At 35.7% G+C, this 16,264-nt stretch overlaps 2 protein-coding genes and 1 pseudogene across 4 annotated transcripts; all 3 read right to left on the reverse strand.

Moving 5' to 3' along the window:
* Positions 1–609: 609 nt before the first annotated feature.
* Positions 610–2,883, reverse strand: LOC130505470 (NAC domain-containing protein 91-like). The gene is given in 6 exon segments (XM_057000078.1): positions 610–833; positions 908–955; positions 957–1,412; positions 1,487–1,744; positions 1,811–2,091; positions 2,528–2,883. Coding segments are annotated over 6 exon segments (1,377 nt in total). The 5' UTR covers positions 2,694–2,883; the 3' UTR covers positions 610–665.
* A 289-nt stretch (positions 2,884–3,172) lies between these two features.
* LOC108828188 (DNA-binding protein BIN4) lies at positions 3,173–6,211 on the reverse strand. Of its 3 annotated transcripts, XM_018601792.2 has the most exons (13): positions 6,054–6,209; positions 5,839–5,954; positions 5,521–5,743; positions 5,355–5,401; positions 4,767–5,007; positions 4,623–4,690; positions 4,488–4,541; positions 4,285–4,393; positions 4,066–4,112; positions 3,949–3,975; positions 3,744–3,819; positions 3,498–3,640; positions 3,173–3,410 (listed from the first exon to the last, which is right to left on the reverse strand). In XM_018601792.2, exons 2-13 carry the CDS (start codon positions 5,896–5,898, stop codon positions 3,300–3,302), a joined length of 1,206 nt encoding a protein of 401 aa, XP_018457294.1. In that variant the 5' UTR covers positions 5,899–5,954; positions 6,054–6,209; the 3' UTR covers positions 3,173–3,299. The 3 variants fall into 3 exon arrangements, with proteins under 3 accessions (XP_018457294.1, XP_056856060.1, XP_056856059.1); XM_057000080.1 differs by having other exon boundaries at positions 3,949–4,112; positions 5,839–5,947; positions 6,054–6,211; XM_057000079.1 differs by having other exon boundaries at positions 3,949–4,112; positions 6,054–6,210.
* Positions 6,212–7,512: 1,301 nt separating this feature from the next.
* On the reverse strand, positions 7,513–16,256 carry LOC130505469 (terpenoid synthase 26-like; annotated as a pseudogene).
* Between the last annotated feature and the right edge of the window lie 8 nt (positions 16,257–16,264).

A 16,264-nucleotide genomic window follows, 5' to 3' on the forward strand; every position in this document is an offset into this window, starting at 1 on the left:
ATGGATGCAGCATGCGGTGGACAAAAAATTTTGAAAAAGAAATGATAAATAATATTCGTGGAATGAAAAATTTGTAAGAACTTTTGGCATGGTTGGAAAGTATCAGAGTGGAAACCACGTTGCATGCTTTCGACTAAAAGGTGAACAAATGAATACATAACTGTTTGGCATGTTTACGCAGCTTTTGTAGACCAATTGCAGATTGTTACTCGGATTCATTTCACGTCACTAAGGAAGTTAGTACTGTAGTAAATTAGGGATGTGAACAATCCATATACTAAATAATCATGTACATACAGTATGTTATACCATATCGATAAAATATATGATTCAACATGCAACGTAAATCTTTTAAAAATTCAACATGCGTTCAAAGAGAAATAGAAAATACAAGTTCTTACAACATGATGACTATTTGGTATTGATGGAGACATCTCATGACCTATATAGTCAGGGGGATAAAACTCTACGAGCTTTAAGATTCTCTCTTACATCTAAAACATACAAACAGAACTATAACTAGTACAAGTTTAACTACTACCCTACTAAACCGACCATGGTTAAGCGTAAACCCAGAGCTAATCCCCTATTTCATACACACAAACAAGCGCTCTCAACCACTTTCCTTCTTTGATTGATTGCTATTGACCAACAAGCATAAAGCTTCAACGAAATTTACCGGTTAGACTGCAAACCGACATGGCAAACACAACCGCCACAACTCCAGCTTTGAGTATCCCTCTGTATGAACTTCCCAAAGCTGCGACATTCTTGAATATGAGCTCAGTCCTGCTCTTTGATCTCATGAAACTTCCACATGTTGTGTCCTTGACCTGTACGCATTTTTATCTAAGGTTAGAAACAGAAAGGCATTTGAAAGGTGGTTCTTATTTAAACCTCTTCTCACCTCTTTCTTGATACATTGGAGCTGAGGACTATCAGCTTCTGGTTTGGAAACTGTTATGGTTAACCTGAAGACGCAGCCTTCTTGAGGCACTGCCCTGCATTACAAACTGTTCAGCACAAGGTGGGGCTTGTGCCCTTCTTGTCCTTATCTTGATTCCTGTTTCAGATGCATCGTTATTGATCTTGTTACTCGTGTTGACAAGACTCTGTGGCTCATATATAATCTGTTCTGGCATCGGTTGCGCTAGATGTTTCATCTCTGGTAACTCATAAGGAATCTGGAAAGTCGAATCCAAGAGGTCGAACATATATTGGTCGGGGTCGTTTGAACCGTACTGTGTCTGAATGTGAGCGCCATTCTGGTTTCTGAACGGTTCGTTTGATCCATAACCAAAACCACCGAAAGCGGATCCGAGCTCGGATTGCACCTGAGAGTGCAAGGGAGAGAACATGGCTTGATCCAGGGACTCGAACTCCAGATACGAGCTCCAATCGATATGGTCAAGCTGCCGATCAAAAAACAAAGTTAGTAACTTTACAAAGCATGTAATGAGAAAGACTTTACTTATTTCATCCTTACCTCAGTTGTTGTAACCTCAGGGGCAGATATATCACTTTGACACTCTCCCGAGACTACAAGAGAAGATTCCGCAACATCAGAATGCTTTGGTTCTTCTTTTGTAGGGAAAGCCAGAGACACTTCAGACAGCTCAACCTCAGACCTCATCTCGTCCACAACAGTTGGAGACGAGACAGCTGGTTCGACAACTCCACATTCCGGTGATGCTTCACTCACAACATCTTCCTTCTTAAACAACTTGCATACGACAAACGGGCTCTGCAACCAAAAATACAATCCATCAGACACTCGAAAGTAAAATGGTAATCTCCAAAACTGGTTTACCTGGCCAGGCTTGGTTCCATCGAGATCCTTCTCGGTGGCGCGATACTCATGCATAATCCAACAAGTTCGTGTCCCCTTAGGAGCACGTCCGGTGTAGAAGACTAGAGTCCTCTTAACACCTATGATCTTAACGCTCCCTGACTTGACCTTGCGGTCTTTCCCAGTGGCCTTCCAGTATCCAGCAACAGTGGCGCGATTCATCCTACTTCCACTTGGATACTTCCTGTCCAACGGACAGAAGAAGAGCCACTCCGAGTCCGTTGTCCTCACCACAGAAAGATCTGCATATCACAACATCATCACCACACTCTTTTAAGTTATCACATTATCAACATCAAACACTTCATCATCATCATACTGTTAAGTTAGCATCACAATACTCTTTTAAGTTATCAACATCAAACACTTCATCATCACCATGCTCTTTAAGCTATCAACATCATCATCATCATAATCATACTCTTAAGTTATCAACATCAACCACTTCATCATCACCATAACTTATCAACATCAACACATCATCATCATCATCAAACTACTCAGTGATAAGCTAATACATACTAAAATTGAACGATTCCACAATCTAAGATACGGAAAAACTGATAATATTGTTCCAAATCATCTTTGATTATACATACTAAGAACATAGATGGTGAATCAGAGAGCTCAAAGTAATCACAGATCGATAGAAGAGATGGGAGAAGTGGAGTTGGATACCAGGTAGATCCCATGGCTCGTACTTGCAGATATCGACTTCACGGATGACTCTGACTTCGTCGTCACGGCCGTTGATCTTTTGACGGAGATAGTAACGGACTAACTCCTCGTCCGTCGGACTGAATCTGAATCCCACCGGTAGTGACTCCAGTGATAACACTTCCATAGTCTTTTAGTATATGAGGATTCGAGCTCGTTAGTAGTATCCAAAAAATCAGGATCGGAGATACGATTCAAAAGACAGATTCGAGAAACCCTAAGAATCGATGCGATTTTGGTAAAGTGATGAAGCAGAAGAAGAAGAGGTGACACGCTTTTGGTGAGAGAGAGAGAGAGAGAGAGAGAGAGCACCACTTTCCTAGAACCCCCCCACTTGACCACTTCCTTACGCTAAAGGAGAAATTTATTTAATTGACGGTTTTACCCCTGAAGCAGATATGTAAAATAATTAAGTTTCCCGAGGTGACGGGGGTACTTTAGTAAAGTTAGTATTGTTATAATTCTACTGCTTTTGCAATTAGGTGAAACAGAGTAAGGAACTTCGCTCCTACTACTACTACTACTTTCTTCTTGTGCTTCTTGGCCTCAGCATAATTGCTTTAAAGGCAATCATGCACAAGATGAGTCATCATTATTCTCTAGAGATTCTGAAATCTATTCTTCATCAAAGGCCTTATATACATTACTTCGAATTGTCTGGAACTAGAGACTCGCAACTCTGTATGTGAAAAAAAAAAACTACTACTCTGGTTCACAAATCGCAATCATGAACTCATCTCTTGGGTTTTGTTTTCTTAGAAGCACAACTTCTAGCTTTCTTTGCTGGTTGCTGCTGCTGCTGCTTCTCTTTAGTTGGTCTTCCTCTCTTTTTCCCTACAACCACCTGCAAAAGTATTCCCACAAATATCATCATTTACTGTGTAACAGATGCATATCATTATGAGAATTTTTGAGTTTTGCCAAAACGTACATTCTCGCTTTTTTCTTTAGCTTTTCCACTTCCTTTGGTTATCTCTGCTGTGTCTCCCCTTTGATCATCTGCAGGCTTTGAAGCAGTCTTTGCGTTCTTGTTACCTTCATCATCTGAATCGAATAAAAATCCCTCCAGAGTTCCTAAATTGGTAAAAAAACCAGTTTACCAAAATCCACAGTACTGCTATAAGAAGACAATAATATCAATTCCACTCTAGAAAAAAAGTATAGAAAATGAGCTTACCTTCCACCATCGTTTCTGCTTCATAAACGTTAGATACTCGTGTTAGCTGTACGAAGTCATTCATAATAGCTTCAATCTGACAAGGGAAACATATAATCCAATAAAGTTTATTACTCCATTCTATGTTTTAGTTTTCCATATGTTTCAAGTCAAGATTCATGAGCAGGAGTAATATATATACAGCTTAGGAGAGGCTATTACCAACCTTTGCCTCTGACTGACCTACGTTAACCTGAAATTGCAAGATCTCTGGTGTGAGTACTTGTATAATACAAGTTACCTTAAAATTTGAAATAGGTATAAAGTCAGAAAAAAAACGTACTACGCAAAATGTTCTGGATGGGACAATTGTTGATTTATATATGGTTCCTGAAACATGAAATGATAAACTGGTTCTGTTACATGCTACATAATCAGTTCTGTTCTGTTTGGCTCAACAGGCATAGCTAACTACCCATTTTGAAAGTTCAATAGGAAAAAATGAAAACGAGAAGCATAAAGAGTGAAGCCAGCGATATTGAGGGAGGGGGAGGAGACATGCCTTTCAAGTCGAAGAACATGTCCTCGGTTGTGTCTGAAACAACGACGCGTCCAACAGCCCCCATGTCTCCGCTCAGATCTATTGAGTCCCCTTCACACTCAACGAGTACCTGTGATATAGTTCACCGCTTTTGTTAACAACTGCGCTCTGTCTACAAGAAAACTCTAAATGGGAGGAATTTCATTGTTTGACAATGGGATTACCTTTGTACGATTCACCTTCTCAGAAAGTACCAAAGGCAATCTTGAACTTGAGCCCTGGAATTTGTAAATCTGGTCATAAGGAAAAAAACCAGAGAAGAAACAATAATACTGATCCTACTACCACAAGGTACTTACAGAAGAAGAAGGCTTGGTGTTCTTATCCGTTGTCACTTCCTCGGCTACTATGGAATCTGTATCTTTATCTGAATAGTAGAGGAACCGTTACATCACGTCCGAAGAATATTAAATTCACAAACCTTTGGTACGATTTATTCATACCTTCACTTATTTCTTGTGCAATGTTTTCTTGCTTGAGTATCTGGCGGCCACTATTTGGCTTTTTCTTAGGAGATTTTTTCTTTGGAGCCTTCTTAACCGCAGGTTCTTCCTCTTGTTCTAGAATAACAAGATCCTCATCCTTCTCATCCTCTTCAGTTGAGATAATTACTTGCTCCCTTATCGGATCACTGGAGGGTGGTTCAGAATCAGATGAGACAAGCCATACAGAATCATCTCCTCCCTGATAAAAGAACAAAACAAGATAAACACTAACCTGTCAACTCCACCGTTGGTTAGTTATAAACACTCCATAGAGTTCCACACATATAAAAAAAAGACTAGAATACTAAGACGGGCTATAGAGCAGGCGAAAGACTGCCACCTAATAATATCCAACATGGCTCACGCAGCTGGGAAGCTTCTCTAGATGAGGGTTTATAACTAACCAACATACTTGATACTACAATTTATTCATGCAAACAAGAAAGACATGAAACACACTAACTAACCAACTAAGGCAAGAAGACGCAACAAAAAAAAAGTACAAACGAGTACAACAGAGACGGGGTTCAAACAAATGTTTCTTACTTGCTTGGTAGAGCCTTCTACACTGACTTTGATTCCCTTCTGTTTCTCTGCAAATTGTTCCCCAGTCAAAAAAAAAAAAAAAAAGCCTTTAAGAGCTCAACAGTTTTGATAATAGTGTTTTCCTTTAAAAAATCTCAGACATCATCTGAAAACAAATCTACAATACCTTCAAGTTTGAGAGTAGCATCAGCTTTCTTCTTTCTAGAGAACACCTGGTGAACACTCACTTGATCTGTCACCAACTTCGTTTCAGAGTCCAGAGCCGTGGTGGCTTCAGAGTCATCAGTCAAAGGAAGAGACGAAATGGTTTCAGATTCCTTATAAGGACTATCATCTGGAGCAGACTCAGACGACGAAGATAGTGATAACAATGAAGTGGTGGTGGGTGTCTGCACAGTGCACACACACACAAAAAAAAAAAAAAACTTCCACGTTTCAAATGTGTATTCATTAACGAAATCAAATTGAATCAAAAAAAGGAAACCTGGAAAGAACGAAGCCAATCGGGAGATCCCTCTCTGGAGCTGCTGCTGCTGCTACTCATATTTTCACTTCCTCAGAGCTCAAAAACAACAATCCAAAGCTTCTTCCAACTTCAATCTCCACTCAAATTACAGCACATTAATCAAAACCCTAAAAGAGACCTTTTTTTACAAAACCAAAACCATAGATTCGGATGAAAATCGAAGCTCAACTCACCTAACGAAGAAGTCGAAATTGAGCAATTTAACTAGCGAATTATACGGAACGTTAAAATCTTCGGAGATGAGATCCAGAAAAAAGGAATCTCGACGGCGACTGGGAGAAGAGAGCGAGCGAAAGCTTCCTACGCCAGGCGAGATTGTGAAAGAAAGACGCGGGAAGATTGGCCCACTAACCGCTTGTTCCGGTTCCCGATGTTCGCCTGCAAGGTGAAAGCCCAATTAGATCTATGCCCCATGAACATGAAGCCCAACTATCAATAAAGATTCCAGAGTGTTTGGTTGCAAGTGCAGCTGAATCTAAAAATCCGAACCGATCCAAACTCGACAGAAACAAGGAGTAGCTTTGAGGAAAAGTAGTTTATGAATAATAAGATGTATATATAATAAAAACAGTAGCATTTGATGTAAAATAATTTTGATTGAATAAATTTTACATTCGTTCAGAAAAAAAAAAATTAAATAGATCTTGTTTATAGTATTTTGGGTTATAAATTTTAACCGAATTGAATTCGAATCCAAATGTATATCTGAAAAATCTAAGAAATTCAAATCCCAAAAAATTATACCAAACCCGACCTTATTCCCGAATATGTATTCAAAATATATAAAATATTATTAAATATCTAAAAATAATTATTTATTATATGAATAATTAGATCAAATACTTAATTTAATATATATTTTTATATTGGTTAATATTATTATTTTTATATTTTTGACACTTACAATTCAATTATGAATAATTTTAGTTATGAAGGTTAAATCATTGTTGTTTTATTTTAAAAATTAAATAATGTTTCTTATACTTATAGAGTTCGTAGTTGTTAATTTTAATTTGGTTGATTCTCGTTTGATGTTGTCACGTATGATTCAAGGAAGAATCTCGTATAGTCCATAGAAAGTTTCCCAAAATTATTTTGAAGGACAACAATATATTTTGAGAGAAAATCAGATAGATAATAAAACATTTGATATAAACTGAACTTAATCAAAATAAAAATCAATAATTTTGCCAATTATTATCCAAAACCAAACTATTTTGAGTTCAACTAAAGCTTGGACATGTAACTAAATCCGAACCGGGATCCGATCCAAAATTTTATAATATCTGAATGAAGACTGAAATTCATGAATCCAAATGATCGAAACCTGAATCAATTGAACCAAAACTGATTGAATTGCCCAGTCCTAAACCCAAGCAAGGCATAAAGGGACATAAACAGAGATCCTAACATAGTTGTAATATCATCTTAGACTATCTACAATGGATCAGTATCTAGTCTAGTCTAAAAAGCATAATAAAAACGAATTTGCCAGTTTTAACTTTGGCCTGAAAACTCACATGCAAAAAAAAAAACCACTTTTGAAATGATAATATATGTTATTGGCAGATGTTGCTACCAAGAAGAAACTTTGGTTCACCGCTTTGTTATTCATTCAAACAATAGCTCCGGTGATACCAAACACACGCTGTTATAGAAGATAACAAAGGAAACACTCGTTTCAACAACTTAGATGATAACATTACAGAAGTGGTATCTCAAACTAGCCACCCTTAGACTGGTTCACTCGCACTGCATTAATATAGTATTTCCATAAAATCTTCAAAGATGGATCTGATTGATGAACAGAGAAGTGATATACTCCTTAAATCTTTCTTTTGGAGTGGTGTATTCATCACTTCCATTGTAAGTGATATTGACGGTGCGATCCAAATCGATGGCGGCCTTCCATACCTTGCGTGGTACAGTGGTGTTGTTCAGGAACTCCTCGTTCAGTATCAGCCTCGGTAACAATTTTCCAGAGCTCTTTAATGGCTTCCTTTTCAGTGACGCCATATTGCTTCATATAACAGTTTACCCCATTGGCGACATATCCTCTATTCATGTCATCCTAATCAAGTCACGTGTAAAATTGGTAGTATATTAGGAATGATACATCAATCACAGATGATATATAATAAATGTTTTAAGTTCGTGAATGACTTACTTATATATCAATTCTATTAAAATATAAATCACAACTTCTATTATTATTATTTTTAAATGGATATTTCCCTAGAAATCATTTCATTTATTTCTGATTAATATTTTGGCATTATTAAGATTTAAAATCTTATATAATCAATACATATAATAACTTTATAAAACTGTCATAATTTTTTTTAGTTATAAAAATTATGTTGCCAAAATAATCTAACAAAACCTTAATAAAAATTTTAAATGTTGTGAAACTAAGTGGGAAACGTGTTTCTTCTATTATTAATTTCGACCAGGAGTTTTACATATATATATATACATCAGGTCGTGTTTATCCTAAGTGGATAAGTACAACAGTCGATAAACATTATCTCTTGCGGTTGGTACGGTCCTGGTCGGTTCGGCTATGTCGATCACAATCTGGTACATAACACTGCCCCTTGATCGACACATCCAGTATTGGTTCGTTGCATGCTTAATGTTGCCTCATTAAAATCTCTCCTGGAAAACCCCAAAACCAATATGGCACAATGGGAAATCATGGACAGGAAAAAGAGTACAACACATGAACTCCCTCTGATGAATGCATCACTGTAGATCTTTGGTCGATGCATTCCTATCTGGTCGATGAGCTTCTTGTAATATTTTGTAATTTCTTCGGCCTTCTGGAACTTCATTTGGACATGGTCAAGACGTGCTCCTTTGATGCTGACCACTCGATAATGTCTTCATGTTCTGGTCGGATGGATGATGCTCAATCAGTACTCGGATAGTACTCGACCAGTACTTGGATATACCTCTATCCTACGATTAAATCTTTCTTGAAGGTCGTCTCATGTCCCACGGTTCTTCTAGTCTCATGGCTTTGCCATATCGTGGACACTTTCATTTTATTATTGACTCAGACATTCTTCTGGTCACTATCTCTGGATGATGTCTCATGACTTCTTTCATTTTGTCGTAGACAATGCTATGTTTTCGAAAACATACATGTTAAGTCATAGACCTTGTCATCACACGCCAATATACTCATATATGGCTAAGGTTTCTAGTCCCATCATATTCTGTCCAAAATCAATTGATAACTTGTATCATTGAAATCATTGAACCATTGAACCTCTCTTTAGGTTGGTTTGATATAAACATAAACACAAGGAATTATAATATCCTCTATAAAGATCTATGGACTGATTGTACTAAGTATTTTCTTAGTCTATCATTTGCAGCTGCCTTGTTTCAGTCCATGAATAGTTTAGGAACAAAACTATTCTGTGAGAATTTTTTTTCTCATCTTTTTGATATTCTTATCATTTCTTTATCCAGTGATCAACATGCTGCTTACTACATTTCTTTCTTACTTATATCCAGACATTTATCATTTTCGAATTTATAATAGCATCCACCACATAGGAGTATATCTCCTTATAATCTGTTCCTTAGTCTTTGTGTGTATTCTTGTGTAATCAAGCCATTCTTTGAATGCTATAAATAGGAATATGAACACCTTAGTCCATGTCTCACGATTTCTTCTTCTTTCCCACACATGACCTATTTTCACTGGTTTTATCTTATCAGATGGTGTTTCTATATATGGCCAATACACCCATCTCTTTTATAGATTCTTTGAATCTTTCTTTTAAACCCCCACGGTTTCAACCTTTTAATCTATGAATGCATTCTTGTATTCACGTGGGTTCTGATCCTCGCTTATATATTTTAAACTCAAGTGCTATTTTCTTATGCATCTTTATATTTTATGTGTGTATGTGTCGACACTCTATTATATGTATGGTTCCATTGTATTCCAGACATGAACTAATCGATTAGAAATTTCATTGTTACTAAGAACCTTCATTACCTTGTAGTTTGGCGTCCCAAACTACATGGTCTGGTTCCTTAGATGTTTAGCTGCGCAGCCTTATCTCAATGTCTGGTATGGTTTCCCTTATGACCTCGGATATGTCATTTCTATGCACCTTTCTTTTCATTTCCGAAGTTCCTTATCTTATGGAACATATTGGTCTATCTTTAGACTCTATAGCAACTTGATTATGTCTCTTCTAGGACATTAATTTCGTGGTGCTTAAGCTGGTATGACTTAGTCATTCTTTTTCTTTTCTTTTCGGGTCTAATCTGTCTGGCATTCTTTTAGCTAGCTTTGTATGATCTTTCTTTGGACGTCTTAAATCATATTCTCTGGTCCGAAGATCTTGCCAAGACAAGGATGGTTAATACCATTCCATTTCTTTATACTTGTACCAGCTTATTTCTTTCTCCCCCTGATGTTGGATAATCGGATTTAATCATGCAATCCGTAAACCTGGCCTTAATCTGATCACCCATATTTGGCTCAAGGTTTCTTATAAAATCGTGGGAGAAAGCATTCTCATATCCAACATATATTCCCAATCTTATCTCATCTTTTTATGAGGTTCCATCCTAGACGGCACATATTATTGTGGTGGTCTATACATAATCTCTTATGATGGTCTATGTCTGGATCATGACCCTTTATCATTCTTAGATGGGAATATCTATGCTCACTTTATATGGCCTGATGCATATTTTTATTACATGTAAATCCATGTGTTCCCAAGCATTAGCTAGTGATCTTTGTATCACAAAGAATTCGACCAAGTTCTATCATGGTCATAGACCATGTCACTCGGATTTTTAGTGTTGTTCATGGACCACGGGAGTGTCATTTCTCCCCCTCATGAACATGCTATAAATCTTTTAGATGCTTGGAACATTATAGCTTATTGAGTTTCCCTTGTGTACATGTTACACAACGTGAGATTCTATGGGATAACTCTTTTGTGCCTTTTTCGATATCAATCTTTGCATCAATTTTAAAGACCTGGATGGCTAGTCCAGTCATGCCATAAAGTGTATAAAATTTCGTCAACCTATCTGGTTACCTAGGCCTTTTGCCTTTATCATACTGATCTTTTAGCATAGTTTAGATCAGTTGGGAGTACAGTCTCGACCATTTTTATGCCTTGGGCGATTTTTACTTTCTTTATAATCTTAAGGAATTTATATTTCTTTTGCCCATTGGTTCAATGTGGAAACCAGTCATTTAAAAAAATTTATAACTCAAATGCGTCTTTTATTTGGGTGAATAATTCATGCCCTCTTTAGGCAATGCCTTTGGTCGTATAATTTTAATTACTATACTCTTTTTTTTAATTTCATTTGTCATTTATCATTCAAGAAATCATCAAGCAAGTCAAATATGATAATATAAAACTAAAACAACTCTTATTATATATAAAAAATGTAAATGACAAACAAATCAGAACATAAAATCAGAATGTCAAAATCTCAATTCTTAGGCAATGTATAAGCCGGCCACTCCTTTTATTATTCTGGACGTGGCTTCTTTGGATTCACCCTTATTCTCTCCAACCTTATTGGCTTCAGGAAGTCTCATCTTACTGATTTTCTTTAGTATCTCATTATTCTTCTCAGCTTGTAATAGATACAAGATCAAATTCGTATAAGTGGTGAAACATTTTTTTTGTAGGTATATTGTAACAATAGATCCCTTGGATCAGCTGCGAGGAATGTCTTTTCCAGTAAATCTTCCTCTGTTACCTCTTCACCACATAGTTCCAATTTAGAAACAATTTTGATTAGAGCTGAGTTATATTCATCTACGGACTTAAAGTCCCGAAATCTGAGATTTATCCACTCATGCCTAGCCTTTGGTAATAACACTATTGTGTATCTGGATTTTAACTCTGTCCAAAGGTCTAGAGGGTTCGCAATATTTAGATACTGATCTCTGAGATCCTCAGTGAGATGTTGGCGAATAATTGTTACTGCCCCATATTTTCATTTTCAGTTGCATACGCCTTTGATGATACATCTGTCAAGTCCTCTTATCTTCAGGACAATTGCAGTGTTCATGGCTCATTTTAAATAATTATCTCCAGAGAGATTAAGGGTTGGATAATCCAAATTCGACATCTGAAAATATAGATTTTAGAGTCTTATTATTTGACTTATAATCGGATTCAAACAATGCATTTTGGTTTCTTTCAACCTTTTATTTATGCAATGTGATTTGGTTTCTTTCAACCTCTAAATTATATAATCTAATCCGATTTATTTTAGTCAATATAGCAATGCAGCTTTGGTTTCTTTCAACCTTTGAATTTATGCAATGCAATCCGATTTTTCTTTCAATTTAGCAATCTGATTTTCTCATATGATCAATCAATTAAAAAAATATGTTTTATGATGCAACCTTAGCAATCATTGTCTACATGATCAAGATGAAAAAAAAATAAATCAGATCAAATAATTGATTCTAGATGATTTAAAATATTATCGGATTCTAGAGAGAGAAAATAGGGTTTAGGGTTTCGAAAATATATGGTTTCATTTTTTAATAATTATTTTCGAAACCATTATATGACTTAAAAAAATCAGATCAATCTTAACAATTATAGCATTTTTCTAATCTTCCAAAAGAAAAATGAAAAGTTTCCAGCAACTTATAAAAGACAATTTCTCAAAAACAGAAGTTTTTAGAAAAGTTAATTTTGCATTCTATCAATCTGGAAAATGTTCAATTATGGTTTTAAACTAGTTTTACCAATCTTCCATTATTCTAAAACTAATATGGAAGTTTTCAGAAACCATAAAAAAATTAATTTTCACAAACCGGAAAGTTTTGAAAAAGTAAAATTTGCAACTTTGCAATCTGGAAAAATCCGAAATTTTTCAAGCAATCTCCAATGATTCAACCAAAATCAGAATGAGATCCTAACAATCGTTTCTAGGTGATTCAAATAATTCAAACAATCACACACTTTTTATGCAGTTTTTCGGTATGAAAAATTTACACTATGACTATGTGATTAAAAACGAATCTGAAGAAACTACTTATATGGTTTCTTAGTTAGGATTTATCATGGGTTTTGGTGAATTTTAATTAATTCTTCGGAATTTATTTGAAGGGGTCAATTTCTGACCAGAAACCGAAAAATCGTTTTCCACATAGTTTCAGACCAATGGGTTGGATTCTGATGATGGAAAACTAATTTTGGGGATTTTAGGAGATTATCATGAATTTTAATTAATTTTTAGACCATAATACATAATAGGTCATATTTAGGGTTTTAGTTACTTTATAGATCAATAGATCAAGTTGTGAGATTCAAAACCATTAGGGTTTCGAGTTTAATTGTTAGAAACAATCTCTGTTGGATTTGAAAGCTCCAACTTACTCAAAGGATTTTGGGATCTATTATCTTAGGGTTTGGGTTTTGCAAATTTTAATAGTCTTAAACCTTTATCAATACAACCAAATTCAGTATGGATTCTCTTTTAGATTTCAGAATTTTAATTACCTAAACTTTGATGTTTGTAGAACCGGACCACCGAGAGCAGGAACGATCAGATCGCGAATTGGGTTGAATGGAATTTATGAATCAAGGGTTTGATCTTGGTTAGACCTTAAACACTCAAACACAAGTTAAAATAATGATCAAACACAAATTGTAAAACAAAAGAGGAGATTAGAGTTTTAGGGTTTTTAGGGTTTCTGGCGGCGTTTATTGAAATAGAGCGTGAAAGCGCGTCTAAGATCGGATCGACACAAAGTTTATGGTGATCTGTTCGTCTCGTCAAGAGCTTCAATTTGATATATTACTCGTTTTCTGGTTCTTCAGGATTGAAGAGATTGCGCCAAAATTAGGGTTTTTAGGGTTATTGGCGGCGCGTATTGAAACAGAGCGTGAGGGAGCGTCCGAGATCGGATTGACACGAGGTTTACGGCGTTGGATTCGTTTCGTCGAGAGCTTCGATTTGATATGTGGCTCGTTGTCTGGATACTTACGGTTGGAGAGATAGAGCGATTTTAAGATGCGCCATTTTTAGGATTTTTGGTGGTTTTGGGTAGTTCGGGTTTTTTGAAGAACGTATCGTGCTGATAACATGTTGTGAAACTAAGTGGGAAATGTGTTTCTTCTATTATTAATCTCGACTAGGGGTTTTACATGTATATATATATATATATATCAGGTCGTGTTTATCCTAAGTGGATAAGTACAACAGTTGATAAGCATTATCTCTTGCGGTCGGTACGGTCCTGGTCGGTCCAGTTATATCGATCACAATCTGGTACATAACATTAAATACATAGTAGAACCATTATTATTAGCACATTAAATTAGATTTGTAGTAGATATCAACCAATTATATCTATAATATTAATATTAAAAAAATATAGAATTTTGACAAAATAATTCTATTAATTAATTTAGTTCCTAAAGATCAGTAACAAACAGCAAAATTACAATTTCCTAGTTAACAAGATACTCCCTCTGTTTTTAAATAATACATGTTTTGAGATTTTCACACTTATTAGTGCATAGTTTTTTGTTATTTTATATTTCTATATTTCTAAACTAATAAAATTTCAAGAAATGCAATTAATGTTTTTGAGATTCACAATTATTCATAATTAATTGACAAAAATTACATTGAAAATATGAAAAATACATCTTTTTGAAACAAAAAAAATTCCTAAACATACATCTTTAAAAAACAGAAGGAGTATATATTAACAAAAATAAATTCCTATGTGTAACTATTTTCTAAATGTTATTAAATCAAATCTTTTTTATAATTTGACTATAGAATAGTAAAATACAAATAAAATACATAAACTATTGAGTACAATTATAATTCCTATTAAATAAAACTTTGTATGAAAAAATATATTTTTGGCTGTGAAAGCTAAGGCCAAAATCTACTACTATCTATTAAATTCTGAGTGATTTATGACATTAGATCAGGATCATATAAGAAAGGATTCATGTCTTTGTACCTTGAAGCCGGCCATGTCGTTCATTAAACGGGCTTTTATGGCAAATGATCGAAAGAATTTTGGTCTTGTTTTGAGCCACTCATAAGCTTCATGAGTAGGAATGGTCTGTTCCATACACATAAAAACAGCTGCCATACTTGAATATACAGCAATCTCAACCTCACCAATCTCCATGTACTCCTCAAAGGTAGGCACATGACCCGTCTGTGCCCATTTCGCATGGTTTAGATTTGAAGCCGCAAGTGTCTTAAACTGCAACCAAATTGTTTTACAAAAAGAAAAACAAAGTTACAACATGCTATAAAACAAGTTACTAAGAGGAGATTGGTTGGTTACCTCTTCTATTGTAGCTTTCACGCTGTAAGACTCAAATTCCCTTTCAAATTCTTTGAAGGTTTCTAATATAAATTTAAGTACGAATTTCAAATAATCTGGTTGTTTGTCCGTGACATCATCAAGAACCCATCTGTCATGAAATATTGATTCAAGCAATCGATTATGGCATATATAGATGAAAACTGACACATACAATTTTTGCTAACAGTTTTTTATTATATTTGTACCTTTCCAAGCTGTTGGCAAGGCTCTCAGCGTCAGGAATAGATGCATATCTATCGCACGTATCATCAGCAAGTGTTACAACAGCATAGAACTTAGTCAACATAATTCTCGCACGTGAGGACTGTGGCTCAATGTAGTACCCTGGTGTATAGAGATACATTTCCACGAGTCTGTCTCTGAAGTACGGTGGCAAGTTGGATGCAAAGTCTAGGTCCTTGTACCACCTTGCATTCAAAAAAATTAGAATGACATCTTTCATGCATGATTAAAATACTATAATGACTGAGGAGGTGTATACTTTGTAAGGATTTTGATTTCTTGAAGGTATTGGAGCTGTAGGAACTTCAAATTGATTCTTGATAACTTGAGTAGCATCTCGTCGTGGTCATCTTCTTGTTCGTAGAATTGGATAAACTCCAGTGCTACTAAAATCTCTAAGTTCCGGTGCTGGGATATATCTAGAGTACTTTGAATATGCCTTGAGATATGAGACGGGAGACTCCCACGTGCAACTAAAGACTCCAAGTGGTTTGAGGTAAAGCTCAATGCTTCGTCGAGAATGTAATCTGTTGTTGTCCTCAAGTGTGCGGCTTCATACAAACTAATCATACCTTTCACAGTGCTAACAAGGGAAGCCTTGAACTTGCCATTGTTCCCTTGAAATCTCTTGAACACATCTATCAGTCAGAGGAAATCACTCTGTCACTTTCCATAGACACTGATTTTGATTTAAGGTTTATTAGCTAAAAGACTCCTTACCGGATGACATGTTGTGACCGTATGTTCTGAAAACCCAACAAATGATGGAAACTTTGTACAAAT

This window comes from Raphanus sativus, unplaced genomic scaffold (assembly GCF_000801105.2).
Source record: "Raphanus sativus cultivar WK10039 unplaced genomic scaffold, ASM80110v3 Scaffold2302, whole genome shotgun sequence".
In the NCBI taxonomy this organism is placed as follows: domain Eukaryota; kingdom Viridiplantae; phylum Streptophyta; class Magnoliopsida; order Brassicales; family Brassicaceae; genus Raphanus; species Raphanus sativus.